Genomic DNA, 22,861 nt, shown 5'->3' with positions numbered 1-22,861 from the left:
TACTGTCCCTTTTATTACATGCAGTGTACACAAGGAACATTATACCGTTACAAGAAATTCCTGAATGAGGAAACCTCCCCCGAGCCCCCCCAACAATCTACTTCAGGTAGTGCCCTGGCCCCAACTGCTACAAATTCTTGATATCCTTTGTAGGTCTTCAGAAAAACAGAAGAGTAACGCAAACCTGTGGCTCTGTGGCTTTGAAACCAAAACCAGTGCGTAGGTCTTCTCAGGTCCAGATACAGATTCAGCATCGCTTCCCTGAGGCCTTGAGGTAAGAGGTTTGTTGCTAATTATAAGTTTGTGCAGCATTAGGAAGGTGAGAGATATCGTGGCTCACTTTCCACCCCGCCTCCGTTAATTATGGACAGATACTGTTTCACGTACCTTCTGTAAAAATAGGTTAAAACAGCACCAAGGATTTATTCAGAATAACTGATTTGCTAATGGTCAATTACCTATTATCAATTACTGTGGCTGCTTGGCCAGGTTACTCAAACTCAAAGTGTATTCCAGTGTATGTGCTCAGAGAGAAAATGACATGCAGGCATCCTTCCAGCCATGTAGATCCTTCCTTTATAAAATGGTTTTCAGACAGTAGTTCCCTTCTTAAAAGACAGTAAGTTAAAAACTGATATAAAGTGATTACTTCTAATAAAGGAAAAGATTACCATGATTCGACACAGCTTTTAAATAACTGCTCATTTCTCTTACAGGATATACAAATTTAAATGAGATAACACAAATTGGCACTATTATTTTTTAAATAATCACAAAAGATCATTCATTCCAGTGACTTTTAATTTGTGGGATAGTGTATTATTATGAGTGAGACTATGGTTGCTAAAATTGACAACTGTTTCCAGCTTTTGATAAAAACATTCCCCAGCATTGAAAGGAACTAAATATACTTGTGTTTTAGCTCTTTGATACTTAGTAAATAAAACTGTCATTCGATGATAACTTACTTTTGGATCGTGAAGTATCCTTCATGACTACAACCAGAAAATTAAGACTAAAAATGGAAGGTACCAGAGTGGATGAAGGCTCAGGATTTTTTTGGAGGTTCTCCTGGATGATCAAAGCAAGAGGTTGCTGCCCGTCAGCCCCACAGGCACAGTATGGGGCTGGTACAGGGACAACAAACTCCAAGCAGGTGCGGCCAGGCAGCCAGGGAGTGTAGGGAGGGGCCGGGGCCACACGAGCCATTTAGCTTGACCAGAATTAGCTGAATCTGTTTTTCTGGAGTTGACAGGGGACTTTTGAATTGTGTCTTTGAGTTTTTAGATGGTGACCAAAGGTTTATTTTTTAAAAACATATTTGAAGGGATGCGGGGGAGGCTGCTGCAACCGTAGGTAACCAGTCTGCAACTTCGTAGCATTTAGAAGCAGCCTGCTGTGCCACGCTGCCTTGCTTTGACTTTTCCGGGTTTAAAATACTCTTAACGGCCCAAAAAGCAGAGAACGAAGGCTTGAAATTAGCATTCTGTGTAAACAAGTTTGTTAAAAACATCAGTTTAATTAGATCAAAAATATCCTAAACTTTTTAAGACTTGGCTGAGGTGACAGTAGCTTGTGAGCACTCATGTCAATACCCTGAGAAATGCAGGCTGTAACATAGTGCTCTATATAGTCTGTAGTGTTTACACATGCGTGAAACCTTATAATCCTGATTTTCTACTGTCCTTTACGGACACAATGGGCTCAGAGAGATGAGTTTCCAGCGCGGGGTGACTACTGTGAGGACGGCTGGGGCCCGAGTCTGGTTTTCCTAGCTGCTGTGTCTGGGGCCACTTCTCCCATACCCAGTGGCCTCTTAGGGGCTGTGCTATGCTGGATGCCAGTTTTATTTTCATCTCCACACTGATGATACTTTGAGGCTTAACTGTTTCCACTGGGATTTGTCATTATGTAGAGTCAACTCTTGAACAGTGTGTTAAAATTACACATGCACAGGACTAAATATGGAGAATATTCATCAAAATGTTAGCAGCAGCTATCTTTGCAGGGTAGAATTACAAGGCAATTCTATTTTATGTATTGAATTTCTTTTACAGCGAGCATGCACTCCCTCAGAAAAAGGGAACAGAACAAAATGATTTCCCTCACCTCAATTAACATTGTTTATGTCGTCAGTGTCCCCACCTTCTGCAGGAAATGAAGAGCATTCCTTGTAGCAGCCCTTACCTGTCACCCTCCCCGAGTTCTAAGCAGCTGGGCTGTTCAGGCAGAAGGGTGTGTTGAGAGGCCCCCTCCTCTACACTGAGAGGATGGCAAGGCCAGAGGTGCTCTGGGAGCACAGCAGTCCTAGTGATTTGAATAGGTGGGAGGCGAGGGAAAGAGTTATTTTCAAGAAACTGACATTTTAATCCTACTTTTTTCCCTCCAGCAAACTGCAATGAGTCAGTTTGCTGAAAACATTAGTCTGACTTTGAAATGGACACAAGGAACACAGTAAGTTCTCAATTACTGTATGTTGGGATTTAACAGCCTGCACTGACTTTCAGGATTGTGGGTTTTAAGTAAGGGACTTCGATCACAATTTCTGAAGGAAGCTGTGACCAACAGGCATTTTCAGAAATGTTTGTTAGTAACGTCTCAAATGTTTTCAGCATACCCAGCGTTCTCACAGCCCCTGTCCACTAGCCAGTACCTGCAGGAGGCTGCCAGCCCGGCAGCTCTGGTCACCTGCTTTCACTTTGAAGGCGTTTAATGCTTAGCCAGCATTTCATTTGCAGCGGCCTTGATCTCCCAAACCTCTCTTTGGTCTAGTTTTTTGCATCATGAATGAATGATGATAGATACTCCACACCCTCAAGTAGCGTGACCTAAGAAGGTTTAAGGGAGTCCCATCAGGCCATTCCATCTCTCTCCTTCCCCTAGATACTTGGCATGGTCTCTCCAGAGGCCTGGGACGCTCTGCAGAAGCGAGCCCTTAACTCACAGCACCTACCGTCGCCTGACTTAGTGAGGGAAGGAAAGCTAATGATTTATCATCATCTATTAAGAACAAAGGAAAATGAAGAAACAACACACTCTTTATTTTTAAACTGGAACATCATAGTAAAGAAAGCTGTCGATCTCCATTTGTCTCTGAAGTGCACATGGTTTTACATATTAATTACCCTGGAAAGTTTCTGAACTCTGTTGAGTAGCAGATCTCCTTTCTTGATGGTTTCTTGGTACTGCCAGTTCTTGCTATCAGGTCTATAAATAAATTCAAGAAAAAAATTATTTATGACTCACATAACGCCACTAACAGAAGGCGACTGACCCTGGAAAGGCAGCGCTCCAGGGCACCCCTGTTCTTGCAGCATTACACATGAACCACAAGCTAAAGCATACCTGTTACATACCTGTTAGTTTCCACTATTTCATTTACTTTATCTATTTTGCAGTGTAGTCTCCCAGCAGCAATAAATCTGGAGAGTTCCCTAATAGACAGAAGAAAAAAAGCCTTCAGCATTAGCTTTGTAGAGAATTATCAGAAAACTAGAAATTGAACTACGTGATTCAATTGTCTTTCCAGATGCCCTCGGAATTCTGTATCCAGGCAAGGCTGCTGAGTCTGCCCTGTTTCCCTCAGCTCACCCCGTAAGCACCGCAATAAGATCAGGAATGCAAAGATTACATGTAACCCAAACACCTTTGGACAACATGTCACACCTGTACCTTCCCATCAAGCAAACTTTATATGCCCCAACAGAATCAATGAAAAGATGACGCTGTTAAACTAAAATCTAATTGCAATAGAATTATGTTAAAGATTAATCTTTGAGTCCTCCTAATCAAGAAATAAAATTCCTAGTAAAAACTAGGTTACCAGTTCTTCTCCTAGACACTAAATTTCTCAAGCCTAGCACAGAGGACTATAAATCTTAAGAACCAATTTTCTAACACAAGTAACATTTCAAATTAATGGGGAAGGCTGGTTTAGAAAGGTGAAGAAGTAGCTCAGAGACCATGTAAGAACAACTGATAGACTTGGTCACGTACAGAGAATTTGTACACAGGAAAGTACCACCAAAACCAAGTGTGGTGGGCCGATGACCCAGTATAAGAAGAACTCATCATTTTCATTACTTAACACATCTTGGTACCACGATGAAATGAGAAAGCACTGAATGTTTTTAGTAAGAAATTGTGCTCTGAGCTTCAAAGCCCAAGTTATGTTATGAAGATTTCATTCTATACTGTCAACATTTTTGATCCAATCAGTACAGAGTGGCATTCGGTAAAAATCTAATCAAGAAGATGAGCCCTGTTCTAAACTCACTGGTGTTTATTTTCCAGGTACTTAAAAGAGTTGCATCTCCAGAACCCCCTTACCTCTAAAGAAGAATCCTCATGTTCTGATTTAGGAACAAGCTACTGCGCAGCACACAGACTTCACTTAGAGGTGAAGTGTGACTCAAGGATTGAGGGCCCTGGTGCTCAGGTCCAGAGGTTGCTCGCGGGCACATAAGCTACTGCTTTAGATCCTACGCAGTATCCTCTCAGAGCACACCACACACACTCTAACTTCCCTTTGCTGTGGAAAGCCCTGTGCTCCATCACTTTCTATAAGAATCAAACGGCCATTTCTTGAGTACTTTGATCAAACATTGAACTATGGACCAAGACTAACCTGCACACAGCTTTAGAGCCTTGTGGTCGTCCCAGTTACTGGTGTTTCTTCACGCCCTAGGCATGCTGCCTCACACACAGGTGCTGTCTGCTTACAACGAACCAAGTATTTACTGAGGAACTAAAAACTAAAAAACCCAGACCTCCAGGAAAGACCTACCAACAAAACTAGCAGACTGTCCCCAAGGGTGGTTTCTAACAAACAGGACCCCTCCCTTCCTCCGACAATACCTCAGTCTAGGGAAGTCCCAGAACTACTGTTCAAACCAGAAAACCACCCCATTTTATAAAAGGATTTTACCTAGAGAGAGTCCATGAAAACAAGACATGAATCAGTTACCAAGAAAGACCTTCAAAACTAGGCTTTTCTAGCTAACTAGAGCTGGTCTGAAAACATGAAGGAAAAAAAATTCCACGGCACCTCCCTGCTTCAGGACATCTTTTCACCATTTCATTTGAGCAAGTAGTGACAGTCTTCACAGCACAGTTAGGCAGGCAACTTAGGCAACTGAGGAACGGACAGCCCCTGACCAAGCACCGCCCCCCCCCCCCCCCCGCCCACTGCCGCTCTGTCACTGACTCACAAAACACAGTTCATTGAGCCACTCTGCCAGCAGCAGTGGTCACCGCAGTTGAGGATCTCAGACTAGTCTGACTCAGGCGACATGAACAAAACCAAACCACGGGAGCCACCAGCCCTCTGTGTTGACAAGGGGAACTTTTAAAATACACAAAAAAAACCTTTTCTTTCAAAGGAAGCGAATGAGGGCATTTCACTCATCTTAGTGAACTTACTACCTCAGCACCAGCTAATCCACAAAGAAATACTGATACACATGGACTGGTGAGTGATGAACTATACTAGTTTGGAAATAATAAGATGGACAGGTATGTGATAAAGCAAATATAATAAAACACAAAACCACTAAAAAGAAAGTGAATGGTCTTTTTTCAATGAAATGCAGCTTCATTACTTTTTTTCCTCATACTGAAAACTACATTACCATTTAAAACGTTTGGAAACCACTCTCTACACGTGGAGAGCACATAATCTGAGTGTCTACTTCTCCCTCCAGTCCACTCCTGTTACCCTCGCTCAAACCATCATAAGCTCACCTCCGTGGGTACTGAACAGCCCAGCTCGTCTCTGGCCCCCGTGCAAACACCTGTCTGACTCTCCGACTACCTCTGCCCCCACCGCCATGCAGAGGCCACAGGCGCCCGTCTGTCCCATTTTATCATCCCCGTAAACTTATTTCTACCTGAAATTACCATACATTTTTTCTTAACTTGCCAGCTCTCCTCTATTACCGAATGAAAGTCCTCGAGACAGTGACTTGAAACAATGCCAGCCAAGTGTTCACGGCTGAGTAAATGATGAATCACTGACTCCAGGGCTGAAAGTCCCATTTTTAAAAAAAAACAACCAATTCCACCAGAATTGCAGCAGCGACCAAAACACTGAAACCATCAGAGGGAACGGGACGTATACGACAGTCTAGGAGAGTCACTGCTGGAGTGGCCGGCGGCCACAAAGAAGGCACAAAAGACAGCTTCTGACAACAACTGGTCTAATAACTTTTTGCAAAATCACTGAACCACTCTATAGTTCAGCTTCTCCATCTGTTAACAGAAGGCACAACACAAAGGCAGAGGTGACAGATACGACTTCTGATAACATCTAGAGAAAAACTCTTGGATTTTCTTTTGCAATTAAGGGAAGCAATGTCAACAGAGAAAATATGTAAGTTCACAGATTAAAAGATAACTAAGAAATAAGTTAACAAGATGTTAAACTTACTGATCAATGAATTCCACACCAACACCAAAGGCTTCTGCCATGTAGCCAAGTGTTAATGACCTGTAGGACTCCAGCAGCTGGCTGTAGGCATGGATTCTCATCTCTCTCACATAGTACCGGTAATGAGGAGCGAAGAGCCAGTCCTTTTTCATTTCCTGTTCCACAACAGCTGCAATGAGTAAGACAACAAATTTTAAGAGAGAAACAGGAGGACATATTTATAACATGGTAACAACTGAAAGCCTTGATCTATAAGGAGTTCTTGTGAGGCAGTAAGAAACAGATAAAGTGAGCAGTAAAATGCATACAGGACAGTAACGAGCAATCCACGTGAGTTACCAGCAACTCCACTGACTCATACTCATCCATCATTGGTCTATAAACTAAAAGCCAGGATCCCTGCTCCACAGAAACTAAATTTCCAAAGGGCAGAGATACAGGAAAAAACAAGATACCTTAGAAAGTAACAAGTCCTGAGAGGAAAATAAAAGTGACACAATAGAGAGTGACTAGGAAGCCCCAAACGGGAAGGGTCCAGCCACGACCAAGGGCAGGAAGGAGGGCAGATTCGGCCTGTGGCAGGGAGGCAGCCACAGGGATATAGAAGGCAAGTGAGACAAAAGAATTAAAGATGTACTTGTTTCTGAGTTGAACGAGATGGAATTCTTAGAGAAGGAGAGTTTCCTTTGGAGTGTTTTCTCTGGGGGTGGGGCAGTTCAAGCCCTGTGCTTTGGCAGTGTTCCAGCGGACTCACCTATTAGACATCCAGGTGGAAATGTCAAGGGGAGCATGGGTGTGGTGAAAGGGCTGGAGGAGGCACAGCCACCCAGAGGCATTTGATGACAGCATGAAGGGAGAGGTCTGAGGGTAATGACCACGTCTGGGGCCACCCACCAGTGACAGAGCAAACAAAGGATGAGGCAGTAGGTCCAAAGAGGACAAGAGCGTGTTATCGTTCAAAAGAACAAAGCTGTGGCAAGAAGAAAAGATGGTCACCATCAAAGCAGATAAGGATACTTAAGGGAACACATGTTAGCAACATGGAGATCAATAGTCCTGAACACAAGCTGATGTTCATTCTCACTAATAAAAGGAGACAGAGCTTGGGAAAAGACAGCAGAGTAGGAAGGCAAGGTGGAGACGTCCTCCCACATACACAAGGACACAACTCCAGCAGATCCAGCGGACCCTGAAAGCAAGCTGAAGACGGCAGAACAGACCACCAAGACTTGGTGAAGAACAGAAGACCACACAGAGAAGGATATAATGGCAGAGCCGTGACTGAGCGAGACCCAAACACTTCCCCCATCCCAGTTCACAAGCAGGAGGGACGGAAACAGCTGGGAGGATACATGCTCAGGAACTCTGCACCCCTGGCCCTGGAGATCTGCTCTGGGAACACGAGTCCACATTGCACGGGTTGTGATTAGCGGGGCTGGACATCAGGGACAGTTGGAGCACTCTGGGAGGCTGAGACTCCTGCCACTTGTGCAGGACAGGCACACTCTACCGGCCCCACTGAGAGCCAACAGAGAAGTGGCTGTTTTAAAGATTTACCACCAGTGTGAAGTGTGCCAGAGAGGTAAGGGTCAGACGGAGCTCTCTCCAGAGGAGAAAGGGCAAGCGGATGATGCTGCCCCAGCCCTAGCCCTAGCCCTCCCCCTGCTCAACAGGTCGGGCACTCTCGGGAGCCCCAAATGGTCCACCCCCACCGTTGATGGGTCAGCCCAAGGCACTTCCCTGTGCATCTGCCCACCAGGCCTGCTGGGCCCAGCAGCAGTCACACTTAGTTGCCTGGCAGGTACAGGGAGGCTCTCCAGCTTCCCTGGCCCTCTCGCTGGCAGCTCAGCCCTGTGTTGTGCTCCCCTGAACACCCACCTACAATGATCCCAGCAGAAGTACCACTGCTTGGCTCACAAAGGGCCCACTGAGGCAAGCTGTCAGCCACTGCTGGCAGACAGGCAAAAAGGGGGGCCCCACCCAGAGCCCACCAACGGCAACTGGGGCTCCACCACAAAGGAGAACCAGGCACTGGAAAGTAAAGAGTCTTGAGTTTCTGGGCACCAGAGGACACCTTCTTCATAAAGCCATTACTCTCAACCCGGAGGCATAGTGGATCTGATTCAAAGGAAGAAACACAGAAACCCAGGCAAAATGAGGAGGCAGAGGAGTATGTTCCAAACAAAACAACAGGACAAGACATCACAAAGAGGGCTAAATGAAACAGAGACCACCAATCTTCTTGATTTCAAAGTCAGAGTGATATGTAAGTTCACTGATCTGGGGAAAACCACTAATGATCTCGGGGAAGGCTTTGACAAAGAGGAGATTTGAAAAAGAGCCACTCAGAGCTGAAGAATACAGTAACTGGCATGAAATATACAATGAAGGGGATGAATAATAGGCTGCTGCCAGTAGAGGACAAGCAATGAGATGGAAATGAGAGAACAGGAGCACAATGGAACTGAGGAAGACAGAAAACATAATTTCTAGGAATGAAGGAATGGTAGGAGAGCTGTGTGACCAATCCAAACAAAACAATACTTGCATGATAGGGACACCAGAGGGAGAAAAACAAAGGAGTAGAGTCTCTGAAGAAATGGATGTCTGAAAACCTCCCCAATCTGGGAAAGGAAATAGACACCCAGGTCCTGGAAGCAGAGTTACTCCTAACAAAAGGAACTCCAGGAGGACATCATCAAGACACAGAGCAATTAAAATGGCAAAGATGAAAGATAAAGGCAGAATTTTAAAAGCAGCAAGAGACAGGCAGTTACCTATAAGGGAAACCCCACAAGACTAGCTATCAGATTTCTCAGCAGAAACTATACAGGCCAGAAGAGAGTGGTATGAAATACTTCATGTATTGAAAAGGAACAAACTACTACCAAGAGTCCTCTACGCAGCAAAGTTATCATTCAGAAATGGAGTGATTAAAAGTTTCCTAGATAAATGAAAGTTAAAAGAATTCACCACCATTAAACCAGATTACAGGGTATGTTGAGGGGACTTCCGTAGATGGAAATATTCTTAAGCCTAAATAATTGTCATCAGTGAAAATAAACCCACAGTAAAGGCAGTAGACCAGTTACTAACCAGGCAAGTACAAAATTAAAACAAAAATAGTAAAACCAACTCTACACAAAATCAGTCAATGGATATACAAAAAGTGCAGATTATGACATCTACTACAGAAAGTGTAGAGGAGGAGGAGGAAGAAAAAAGTACTTTTAGGTTGCATTTGACATAGAGCAATCTTCAACATCATAGGAACTGTTACACAGCCAGGAAGCTATTCTTGAACCTTATGGTAACCACAAACCTAAAACATATAAAAGATATATAGGGGGCCATCAGGTGAGAAATTGGGGATCAACAGAGGTGAGGCTTAGAACCTCACCCCCCGTTTTGAGAGAAATCTTCTGCATCCGTGGATGTTTTGTTGCCCTGGTCTAGCTTGGATTAACACATAGTCTACAGGCACACACCTGATCATCTACATTTGCTCTCTTACAGCACTAAACTAAGTTTTCTACCTTTATCTTACATCTACCTACCACTTCAGCATTTTATTAAATAATAATAATAATAATAATAATAAAGGGAGAAATGTGGGATCTACACATAAATCAAGTATAAAAATCAAACGAATATTCATATTTGACCTGATTGTTTATAGTTCATAATGTGTGATCAAAACTGAAAGTTTCTGTGATGGCTGCCCTTGCACTGTTCACCATGTAAGAACTCATTCACTATGTAATAATTTGTTCTCCATGTAAGAACTTGTTCGTTATGCCTCAGAAGATTGGAGACTGACGAGAATTAGGCTTGGGGTGGATTAATGATTGTGCATTGAGTATTGACTCCCCTATACAGAATTCTATTGTTGTTAACAACCATTTGATCAATAAATATGAGAGAGGCCCTCTCAAAGAAAAAAAAAAGATATACAAAAAATTTAAAAAAAGAAATCAAATCACAATGCTAAAGAAAACCATCAAATAACAAGAGTATAAGTGGAAAGGAACAAAGAGGAACTATAAAAACAACCAGAAAACAAAATGGCAAAAAGCACATATCAATAATCACCTTAACTGTAAATGGACTGAACGCACCAATCAAAAGACATTGGGTGTCAGAATGGATAAAGAAACAAGACCCATCTATTTGCTACCTATAAAAGACTCATTTTTGACCCAAAGACATACACAGACTAAAAGCGAAGGGATGGGAAAAGATATTTCATGCAAATAATAGGGAGATAAAACCAAGAGTAGCAGTACTTATACCAGAACAAAGAAAGTAACAAGACACAAAGAAGGACATTACATAATGATAAAGGGCTCAGTCCAACAACAGGATGTAACCATCACAAGTATCTATGCACCCAACACAGGAGCACCTAAATATGTAAAACAAATACAGAACTAATTGGGGAAATACATTGCAACACCTTCATTGTGGAAGACTTTAACACACCACTCACATCAACAGTGTGTGATGTGACAGATCAACCAGACAGATCAACCAGACAGAAAATAAATAGGAAACAGGTACTGAACAATACATTAGATCAGATGGACTTAACAAATATCTACAGAACACTCCACCCAAAAGCAGGAGGATACACATTTTTCTCAAATGTATATGGAATGTTCTCCAGAATAGATCACATAGTAGGCCATAAAAGAGCCCTAATAAATTAAAAAGACTGAAATTTTACCAAGCAGCTTCTCAGACAACAATGGTATGAAACAAGAAATAAATTACATGAAGGAAACAAAAAAGCCCACAAACACATGAAGGCTAAACATACTTGTAAATACTCAATGGGTCAAAGAACAAATTAAAACAGAATTCAAGCCACACATGGAGACAAATGAAAACAAAAATACAACAGCCCAAAATTTGTGGAATGCTCAAAAGCAGTTCTAAGATGTACATAGCAATACAGGCCTACTACCTCCAGAAACAAGAACAATACCAAATATACAGTCTAAACACACAATGAAAGAAATCAGAAAAAGAAGAGCAAATGAGACACAAATTTAGTAGGAGGGACATTATAAAGATCAGAGCAGGAAAATAGAAAAAAAACCAACACAACCAGGAGCAGCTCTTTGAGAAAATACAGACAGACAAATCAAGAAAAAAATTAAGTGGACACAAATTCAGAAATGCAAAAGAAGTTATAACTGACACCACAGAAATACAAAGAATTTTTAGGGGATTCTATGAAAAATTATGCACCAATAAATTGGACAACCCAGAAGAAATGGATAAATTCCTGGAAAAGTACAACCTTCCAAGTCTGACCCAGGAAGAAATAGAAAATCTGAACAGACCAGTTACCAGTAATGAAATAGAACTGGTAATCAAAAAACTCCAGAAAGCAAAAGTCCAGGCAAAATGGTGTCACAGCTGAATTCTACCAAACATTTAAAGAAGAGCTAATACTCATCCTTAAAAGTATTCCAAAAAGGAGACAAAGATGAATACTTTCAAACCCATTCTATGAGGCCAGCATCACTTTAATACCAAAACCAAAGACACTATAAAGAAAGAATATTATAGACCAGTATCCCTGATGAACATAGATGCAAGAGTCCTCAACAAAATGTATTAGCAAACTGAATTCAAAAATACATCAAAAGGATCATCCATCACAACCAAGTGGGATTTATTCCAGGGCTGCAAGGATGGCAAAATATTTGTAAATCAATCAATGTGATACACCACATTAACAAAAAGAAGGTTAAGAACCCTGTAGTCATCTCAATAGATGCTGAAAAAGCATTTGACAAAATTCAACATCCATTCATGATAAAAACAACTTCAACATAATAAAGGCCACATGCAACAAACCTACAGCTACCATCATACTGAATGGCAGAAGGCTGAAAGCTTTTCCTCTAATGCCAGAAACAAGACAAGAATGTCTGCTCTCACCACTTTTATTCAAAGTACTGGAGATTCTGACAGTCAGACAATGTAAAGACACAAAAGGCATCCAAATTGGTTAGGAAGAAGTTAAACTGTCATTATTTGCAGATGGCATAATACTATATACAGAAAACCCTAAAGATTCCACCAAAAATCTATTAGGACTAGTGAGTGGATTCAGCAAGTTTCAGGACACAAAATTAATACACAGAAATCTGTTGAATTTCTTCCTATACACCAATAAATTAGGAGAAGGAGAAATCAGGATAACAACTCCATTTACAATTGCATCAAAAAGAATAAAATACCTAGGAATAAACCTAACCAAGGAGGGGAAAGACCTGTACTCTGAAAAACATAAGACACTCATAACAGAAATTAAAGACAAATAAATGGAAATCTCTTCCATGCTCATGGATAGGAAGAATTAATATTGTGAAAATGGCCATCCTGCCCAAAGGAATTTAGATCCAATGCAATCCTTATCAAAATGCCAATGACATTTTTCAATGAACTAAAATAAGTAATCCTAAAATTCATATGGAACCACAAAAGACCCTAAATAGCCAAAGCAATCTTATGAAAAACAAAGCTTGGGGGTTTACACTCCCTGACCTCAAGCTATACTACAAAACTACAGTAACTAACAGTATGGCACTGGCACAAGAACAGATCCAGAGATCAATGTACGAGAATAGAGAGCCCAGCCAGATATAACCACACATATATGGTCAATTAGGACAGGATAAAGGAGCCATGAATATACAATGGGGAAAAGACAGCCTCTTCCACAACTGGTGCTGGGAAAACAGGACAGATACATTTAAGAAAATTAAACTGGATTACTGCCTAATTCTATACACAAAAATAATCTTGAGATGCTTTAAGGACCTAATGTAAGATGTGAAACCATGAAACTCTTAGAAGAAAGCATAAGCAAAGACCTCTTAAATGTAAGCATGAGCTATTTTTTTCTGGACACATCTCCTCAGGCAAGTGAAGCAAAATAAAGAATGAACAAGTGGGACCACATCAAACTAAAAAGCTTCTGTGCAGCAAAGGGCACTATTGGCAGAACAAAAAGGCAAGCTACAGTATGGGAGAATGTATTATTAAATGATTTATCCAGTAAGGGGTTAATGTCTCACATATATAAAGAACTCATTATGACTCAACAACAAAACACAAATAACATGATAAAAATATGGGCAGAGGACCTGAAGAGACATTTCTCCAAAAAACAAATACAGATGGCCAACAGGCACATGAAAAGATGCTCCACATTGCTAATCATCACAGAAATGTAAATCAAAACACCAATAAAATATTACCTCACACCAGCCCGAATGGCCACTATCCAAAAGAAATAAAATGTGTTGGCAAGGAGGTGGAGAAAAGGGAACCCTCCTACACTGCTGGTGGGAATGTAAGTTGGTGCAGCCACTACAGAAAGCAGTATGGAAGGTCTTTAAAAAACTAAAAAATAGAAATACCATATGACCCAGTAAGTCCACTTTTAGCAATTTACCCAAGGACAACAAAATCTCTGGTTTGCAAGGAAGATATATGCACCCCTATGTTCACTGCTTCATTATTTACAAGATATGGAAGTAACCAAAGTGTCTTATCTATAGATGAATGGATAAAGAAGATGTGCTACATATACAAAATGGAGTACTATTCTGACATAAAAAAGAAATCCTGCCATTTGCAACATCACGAATAGACTTGGAGGGTATTATGTTCAGTGAAATAAGCCAGGTGGAGAGAGACAAATACCATATGATTTCACTTATTTGTGGAATCTAAAAACAAAACAAAGTGAACAAAATAGCAGTAGACTCAAGACACTGAGAAACGACTGGTGGTTACCATGGGGAAAGGGTTGGGGTGGATGGTGAGGGTGAGGGGGATATATGTATATATCAAAATTTATATATATATTTTGTATATGTATTTAAAACAAAAGCTTAAAATGGTTATCTCTGGAAGGATTTTGTATGGGTGAATGTGTACGGATTTAGGAATAGGACTGTCTGTTTTCGATTTTAAAAACAACTGGGTGTTACCTAGAAAAGGATGCTATTTCTTTTGTCGAATAAATATTTTAAAGCACATCATCTATGAACCTTGGGAGAAGGAAAAAGGCTTATTTTATGAAAACCCAATATACCCTACACATCTCACTATGCTTATAGAAAGGAGTAAATGATATAAATGATGACTCTTGTCAAAAGAAGATTAATCTATGTTGTCTTCTGCATTTAAAACATCTGGGAAATGTATAAATTTGGAAAAGATGAAAGGTTTCATCCAAAAGTATTAAAATGAAATACTATTAGCAGAGATGGGAAAGGTGGGAGGAGCTTAATAACTTAGCCATTACGTTAGCAGTTACCCCATTTTTCTCTCAAGTTACTGATTTAATGCAATAACCATACACAGAGCAAGCAGACACAGTGCTGGTGTAAGGTCATTACAAATATAAAAAAAAGCCTAAGGTCTCCTCCCACTAACTAACTACCAGAAGAAACAAAAAAGAATCACAAAATAAAGTGCTGTTACAAAAATGGGGCCTACTGGCCAGGAAGCACACAAAAAGATGTTCAACATCACAAATGCAGATCAAAACCACTCGATACACACTTGCAGATGCCTACATCCAAAAAGCCACATGATAACAAGTAAGAGCTGTGGGGAATTAGAGATCTTACTGCAGGTGGGAATGTAAACGGTGTAGCTGCTTTGGAAAACAGTTTGGCAGTTCCTTAAAAAGTTAATTAAGGAGTTATCTTGCAGCCCAGCAAATCCACTGATTGATACATGCCAAAGAGAAATGAAAACATATGCCCACACCAAAACTTGTACACAAATATTTATAACAGAAGTGGAGACAAACCAAATATCCATCAACTTATGAACAGACTTAAAAAAATATGGTAATTCTTTACAAGAGAATACAGCATAAACTAATGAAGGACTGATAAAAGCTCCACAGGGATGGCCCGTGAAAGCATTATGCCAGGTGAAAGAAACCAGGCACAAAAGGCCAGACTGTATGATGCCATTTATACGAAATGTCCAGAATGAGCAAATCCACAGTGATAGAAAGATCAGTGGTTGTCAGGTGTGGGAGAAGAAATGGGAATTGACCGCTGGGGGTACAGATTTCCCTCTGGGGTGATGAAGATGTCTGGGACTCAGTGGTCATGGCTGCACAAAACTGTCAATATACTAAAGCCACTGTTATACACTTAAAATATTGAGTTTTATGTATGTGATTTACATGAATAAAAAAAGAGGAGATGGCATAAAGTAAGGGCTCCAGGATTGCATGGAAGGGATTTGTTCTGACTGAGGCAGAAGGGCAATGCTCCACATCCGAGCTCAGTAACGACAGGGAGATTCGACAAGGAGATTCATGGCGAAAAAAGGGAGAAGAGCAATTCTGCAGGGCAACCTTGTGTGCACACGCATCATGTCTGCATGAGAAGAAAGGCCGAGAGAGTGATTCATCAGGCCCGAAGAGCCCTGTTCCCACGTCAGGTGAGCAAAGCAGAATGAATTCTCTTAAAGCAACCTAACTTCCCTTCATGGAGGAAGCATTCCATGAACGCTGGGCCAAAGCCCACTCCAAAAACAGATTAACCATTTGGACTCTCCCTTCCCAGTTTTCAGGAATGCTATCTATTTAACCAAATGCTTTATGAAATATACAATGCCAAGTTCTTTAAGCTTCAGGAAAAGCATCTGGGAAGGACCCCCTGGGTTGCTTGACTTTTATCATCTTAGTAATTCATGTTTATCACTAGGATATCAAATGGCCAGGAAAGAGTGAGACAAAAGGAAAAACAAGCAAATCTGTCAGTAGGCTCACGATAAGCTAGCTGGAGGAATACCGCAAGTATTTCCAACAGATTATTTTCTCAACCAACAGCCCTTGAAAATGATTTGCAGATCAGCACAAAGAATCACCCTTTGTTGAGTTCAAGTTCACTATCAACCCAACAGGAGGTTCAGGATTGCCTCACCTCTTTCCCCGTTCAGCTCAACAGTTACAACTATTTGCTCACTTGTGCCTTACCCCCTTAGGACCCTAAACCAGCGGTCTGGCAAACTTCCTCAGAAAGGGCCTAGATGGTAAATACTTTTATAGCCACTGAAAGCCACACATCTGTCACATATGCTTCTTTGCTCTGTTCTGCTTTTTGTCTGTTTTTTAAACAGTCCTTTAAAATGTAAACATCAACCTTACCTCCTGGGCCACATAAAAATCACAGTCAGCTAAGCCCCTCTAAACAAAAACAGGCAAAAGATCAGCCATAATGATCAAAGACCTGCAGGTGTCTGTCTGCACACTGTGTTTTTCATATATGTGAAAAATCACCTTAGGTTATCTGCATACAGGCTGAGGGATAAGATGAAGACAGGTAACCAAAATGAGCAACTCTATCCTTACCTAATGATTGGAAGAAAACCGAGTAACGACACTCATAGAGTGAAAACAGGTACTGCCGAACTGCTGGAAGGCTGTGCAACACTTCCAGGATCTCTGCTCCTTTAATAACCTAGACATTAAAATAAATACATAAACAAATGTATAAGCTTTTCATGTACTTCAGTTAGACAATCATGGGAATGTGTTTAAATATGAGAACTGAAGACTCAGTCACTACCTTTTCCCTCAGATCTGGTCTCTCTAAGGCAATCATGCTGACATAGACAGTGTAAGTCACAAAGGTTTTATAATCCATGAGTTCATAGGAAGTAAATGTTGAAACTGTGTCCAGAAAGAGCTCAGCTGCCTGCTTGAAATCACGGATAGCCACACAATAGAGACCCTGATACACTTTCAGGCGGTTTCTCCTGTCCCAATCTCCTCCTTCTTCTATTAAGCTATAAAATAAGAAACAGTAAGGTCATAATCTAGAAAGAGACAATGCCAACTTTTTACAAGTTTTGTGTTATTTTCAAAGAGAAAACAATTTCTAACAACTTGAACCAAAAGAAACTAAAGAAAATATTTTACTAAGTACATCAATTATGATTAAATTTACCAGTTGTAAATAAAAGAAAACAAGCAAATTTCTTACAGTAACTTCTAGTTTCTAGCGTAAGTCTGAGGGAATACATTCCCACTGCTGAAAGGTACCTTTTGGCCTTTTCGGTGTTTCGTGTGATGAGATCGTTATCCATATAAAACAAGCCAATCCTAAGGAGATAGAACACAATATCCAGTCGGTGGCCCAGGGCCACGGTTTTGTCGTAAGTCTTGCGAAAAGCTGTCAGAGCGCCCTCCTGTCAAGAGAACCCAGACAACAAAGAAGAAAAGGTTACAAGTTTCAAAAGCTATCAGCTGCCTGGGATCTTCTTAACAAGGAGCTGGGAGAACAGCTAGGAGGAGAGAGAAGACACTGTGGCCCTGAACTGACAACTGTTGAGGCTGGGTGATAATCACTTAGGGGTTCATTACACTATTCTCTCCATTGTATAAAATATAAAAAATACAACAGATATGCCTAAGCATATAGTTACAGTCCAGAAAGAAAGAAAAACACATAACTTATCCACAATTCTATCAATACTTTTTATTCCACCATATCAATATTTTTCCCTTTAACAATTATAATGCACTACTTCAAATTATTGTAATTTATCATATCACTTACAGGGTAATGGAAACTTTATCTCATTCACTGACTGTTAGGAGACAACTAAGTACACAATTTTCTCAAAGCATGGGGACTACAGGAATACCACGTTTAACTGAGCTTTTGCTTTACTGTGCCCCAGATACTGTTGTTTTGTTTTGTTTTGAAGGTTTTAACAACCCTGCATCTAACAGATCTAAGGGCACGTTTCTAACAACATCTGCTCACTACACATCTATGTCGCATTTTGGTATTCTCACACTATTTCAAACTTTATTACATTTCTTATGGTGATCTGAGACAATATCTGCTAATAGCTCAGAAAGTTACCATTTTTAAGCTATACAGTATTGTGTGCTTAAGGTAGGTGCCTTGTTTTCTCAGACATAATGATACTGCACACCTACAGTATGTGGAAACGTGACTTTCATATGCACTGGGAAACCAAAAAATTTGGCCTTCTTTATAGACAATAACTGCTTTATTGTGGGGCTCTGGAATTGAAGCCACCGTATCTCTGAGGTATGCATGTCTGAGGTATGCATGTAAAACGTTTCTATTGTTTTAAAAACATGAACATGAATAAAATCATTTGTTGATACTTAGTACATTTTAGTTTATGTCCAGCTTTGTTTTCTGCCATCATTAGTTATGCCTCATAAATTTACAGAAGGGACTGGCAAGACAGCAGTGGGCACAGGCAGCGCTCAGCTTTAGATGCGACACCCCACCTCCCCACACAGAAAACAGATTCCAGGAGAGAGAGACAGGCTTGGGAAGTAAGATAGGCGCGCCTGTGACATCCTGAAGTATGAGAAAATAAGGAAGATCAATGAGATCGTGTAAAAAGGACAAAGAAGCCCGCTTGAAGGCACTTTCACTAAGAAACTTATAGAAAACTGAGCATCACAAAGAATGATTATCATTAATGATAACAGTGAATAAAATCAATTTAGCAATATTACTGTTAGTGATATTAGTATTATTTAGTAAATATTAGTAATATTACTGTTCAGTAATAGCAAGTAAAATAAAAAAACACAGAAGGAATAGAAGGGGGGAAAAAAGCTCTTTTTCAAAGAATGCTACCTAATAAACATGGAATATTAGAACATCACCAACTTACAAGCCCCTGATGTTGATTCAAGCATGTCCTTTTTGAAATTCTTCAAGGCCTGAGTCAAAAGCTTTAAGTTTCTCACTGACATGTAATAATATATCCTCTTTAAAACTAAACCAAATCAAACCGCACACACACTAGAAAACCACACAATTTATTACCTGTTTTTAAACTTTCTGTATTTTCCAAATCTTGACAATTTTCAAATCTTAAATTTATAATCCGAAGAAAAAAAATTTGTTCTAAATTTAAATTGAGTAATAGCTCCAATCATTTAACATGTAAGCACTTTGGGCCAGGTATGAGTCTAAGCTCTGCCCTATCTCTAATCTTCATTAAGTTAGAACTGTCATTAGCCATATTTTACAGATGAGAAAACTGAGGGCCCAGTAAATCATAGGTACTGAAAATGAAAATAAAATCCAGGCAATCTGGCCCACGAGCCCACAGTTTTCTTTTATGCTGGCACTAAGTCATTCACCATCTAAATTAAATTCTTCAGGGTGCACTGCTTGAAATTAAGGACATTCAAAGCCTATCCTCTTAACCTATATTACACAACTAATAAAGTAAAAATTAGAAAGATCAAATACTTGTGGGTGTCTCTATCGTGTACTGATAGTGGAGCATAAACTAGATTGGCTGCTGTGTGCAAGACCTGGCCGTGCACATCAGGAAAAGAATTCGTTCCTTGCTCCAACTATTTCATTTCATAGAATATACCCACTTCATAGACTAGAATGTTCTCATAGAAAACATAAGCTTATGTACACAAGGAAGTATATACTACCATGTTCCACAGCAGCAGCTTGTATCAGCAAAAACAGCTAAGAACAACATACATGTCCAATAATAGTTAATAGCCAAGTTAACTACGGCATAGCCCTACCATGGCTATTAGGTAGCAATTAACTAAAATAAGCAGTATTTGTGTACACAAACATGAGACCATCACTCAGATACAATGCTGAATGAAAAAGCAAACAGGACAACATGAAAACACTATGACCCTGTTTGTTCAAAAAAAATTTTTTAAAGCACAATACTACCTCATTTCTAATGCCCATAAGTGTACAATGCAAGAACTAAAAAGCTTAGTTTAGAGGAATGAAATAAACAAATATCAAATAGAACTTAGCACTAACTGTAATATTTTAGTTTTTTATAAGGGTGCTATTATTAGAGGAAAAAACAATTTTTAAAATGCACTGAACCAGTGTTTCCCAAACAAGATACATGAGAAAAGTGAACTATCGAAAATGATCCCAATTTTGCAAAAGCAGTCAACGAGAAATCAACAATCTCAGCATGCACACTCATGCTTTTATCGTTAAGAAAGAAAAGGGGAAGAAAACACAGCAGGCTGCTGTTTGGGGACAGGTGACAGAAAGGGTGGAACGATAGCATCCACTTTTTGTTTGTGCATTTCTGCAACAATTCACCAATTCAGGTAAGCAAGTTACCCTCACACATTTTCAAAAAGGAAGTTAATTTTTAAAACGAAATTTTATTGACCTAAAATAGTGCCCATGTATCCCCACTCACCTTGTCACCTATCCGGCAGAGATACTCGGCCTTTGCCATCATGGCATCACGGATTTCACTCTCTCCCAGATTCTTCTCTGCATCTTCCAGTTCCTCATCCAAACGCTTCAGCTCTTCTTCATTTGCCTTCTTCATTTTACTGAGCAGGTCCACGTCCATCTGCCAGTCAAGGGACTTGCACAAAGCTTCGTAATAAGGAGCCATGTCTGAGAGTCAGAGAGAGAGAGAGAGAGAGAGAGAGAGATGTGACTTATAGGCAGGGGTCCTCGGATCCTAAAGTCAGTGTCACGCAGACACTGTAGAAGACCCACCAGCCTCCTATCCACTACCAGGAAGGGGTGGGGTACAGCTCGGTACAGGGATGCACAAAACGCAGTGTTGTCCTTGAGCTGGGAGGTTTGCATGGGGGCCCATCCTGGCACCGCCCACCTCTACTACGGCAGGTGGAGGGCTACCCTCCGCTCACTTCCTAACGGGCTCTGATCCTCAAGTCTTCCAACAAGGGAAAGGGTAAGCCGGACCAAACACGCAAGGCCCAACCTCGAACTGCTCCTCGCGTGGAAAGCTTGGCTCTCCCACCCCAGCCTAGGCGGCCGCCGCTACAGGAGGCCGCGAACCCTTGTCCGGAACCTGCACCGACCTAAGCCCCGGAGGGTTCTACCCCAAGCCGCCCTCAGGGGGCGGTCGGCGTCCCCGAGGACACCCCCGGTCCACGGAGGCCCCGGCGGGCTAGGAGGCAGGTCTGGTCCCGGGGACCCCGTCAGGGGCGCGGCTCGGGCCCGGAGCCCGTCGGGGGGCGCCCGCAGGCTCCGGAGCGCGGGGCCAGCCCGGGCCTAGGCCGCTGACTTGGCGCTCGGCGAGCCTCACTGTTATCGCGGACGGCCGCCATCAGCTCGTCGCGCACGGCCGCGTCCCCGCGGTGCCCCGGCAGGCTGAGCAGGAAACGCAGCTGCGCGATGCGCAGGTCGGGGTTCTTGGGCAGACCCTCCTCCTCCAAGTTCTCCAGCGGCATCTCGGCGGCCGGCGCAGCGGCTCACGGAAGACGGCGACTCGGCGCGGACCCGGGCGGCTGCGTCCGCGGAACCGGAAGCCGGGGGAGTCGGTGAGTACGGCCGGCCGCTCCGGCCCGGCTTCCGGTCCCGGGTCCACCTCCTCCGGCAGCGCCCTCTGCGGGACGCGTCTGGGAATGCCTCGCCCGGCTTGGGCACTGGCGCCCCCGTGTGCTTTCTAACGGCTTTCCCTGGTTCTCGGCTCCGCGCGTCCCAGTATGGGCGGGGCCCGACTCCAAAGTTGGATTTCATGAAACTCCTCCCTCCCTTTTTTAGCTATTTTACTTTTCATTCCCTTTATAATTATGAGGACCTGGCACTCTTTTGAAAAAGCTGAAAATTACTACTACTACTACTACTACTACTACTACTAATAATAATAATAATAATACTAATACTAATAATAATAATAATAATAAAAATAAAATAATATATCTGGTATAAGCAGGGTTAAGGCAGATGGCTTAACCAGCTCCAGCGCAGTTTACAGCATTAAAACAGCGATATCCAGAGTGCTGTACAAGATTTGCTGAGTAAACAGGAACCGTTTCATCAGGAAATGATAGCAACCATTTCTGCTCTGCAGAAAGGAGAAACGTCTCCCCGCAGTGGGAGGAGGAGCAAAATTTAGCACCCTAACACACGATCTCACGCCACAGAACGAGCATTAACAAATCACAGGCTGGCAAAAGCAGTAAGTGCTCATCTTCTGTGCAATGTTGGCCAAAAAAGATTCCATCGACAACTGAATTCTGCAGCACCCCAGCAGAAGAAAATGGCTGAAAGGATTCTATGCATTTTGGATCCAGTTACCAGTACAAAACACTCACCTGAAAATCCATTTCTGAGTCTTTTCCAACCACCTTACTTGCTACAATATTACGCAATTCCATTTTAATACTAGATACGAAAATACAATTTTCAATTACTGTAATCACTGCCAGGGAAAACTTATTGTCCTTTAACATTCAGTATGTTGGGAGACATGCTACCAGCACGTGCTTACTCCCTAAGAGTCATTATTTGGGAGCTGAGGTTCTTTTAATCCTAGAAGTAATATCACTTTTTATTTAAATAATACATATCCTCAAAGAAGTTTTAAGTACTGGACTATATATAGATT

The 22,861-nt window shown here is 41.6% G+C and overlaps 1 protein-coding gene across 1 annotated transcript; it reads right to left on the bottom strand.

Annotated features, from left to right (window-relative positions):
• Window positions 1–3,020: 3,020 nt before the first annotated feature.
• PSMD6 (proteasome 26S subunit, non-ATPase 6) lies at window positions 3,021–21,790 on the bottom strand. The gene is made up of 8 exons (XM_036878399.2): window positions 21,557–21,790; window positions 20,690–20,895; window positions 17,526–17,671; window positions 17,050–17,269; window positions 16,833–16,941; window positions 6,428–6,596; window positions 3,357–3,434; window positions 3,021–3,207 (listed from the first exon to the last, which is right to left on the bottom strand). The coding sequence occupies exons 1-8, from the start codon at window positions 21,699–21,701 to the stop codon at window positions 3,111–3,113; spliced, it is 1,170 nt and encodes a 389-aa protein (XP_036734294.1). The 5' UTR covers window positions 21,702–21,790; the 3' UTR covers window positions 3,021–3,110.
• Window positions 21,791–22,861: the final 1,071 nt, after the last annotated feature.

Source organism: Manis pentadactyla, chromosome 1, assembly GCF_030020395.1.
Source record: "Manis pentadactyla isolate mManPen7 chromosome 1, mManPen7.hap1, whole genome shotgun sequence".
NCBI classification, from domain to species: domain Eukaryota; kingdom Metazoa; phylum Chordata; class Mammalia; order Pholidota; family Manidae; genus Manis; species Manis pentadactyla.
The sequence above is the reverse complement of the archived record's forward strand: the minus strand, read 5'-3'. Positions and strand labels throughout refer to the sequence as shown.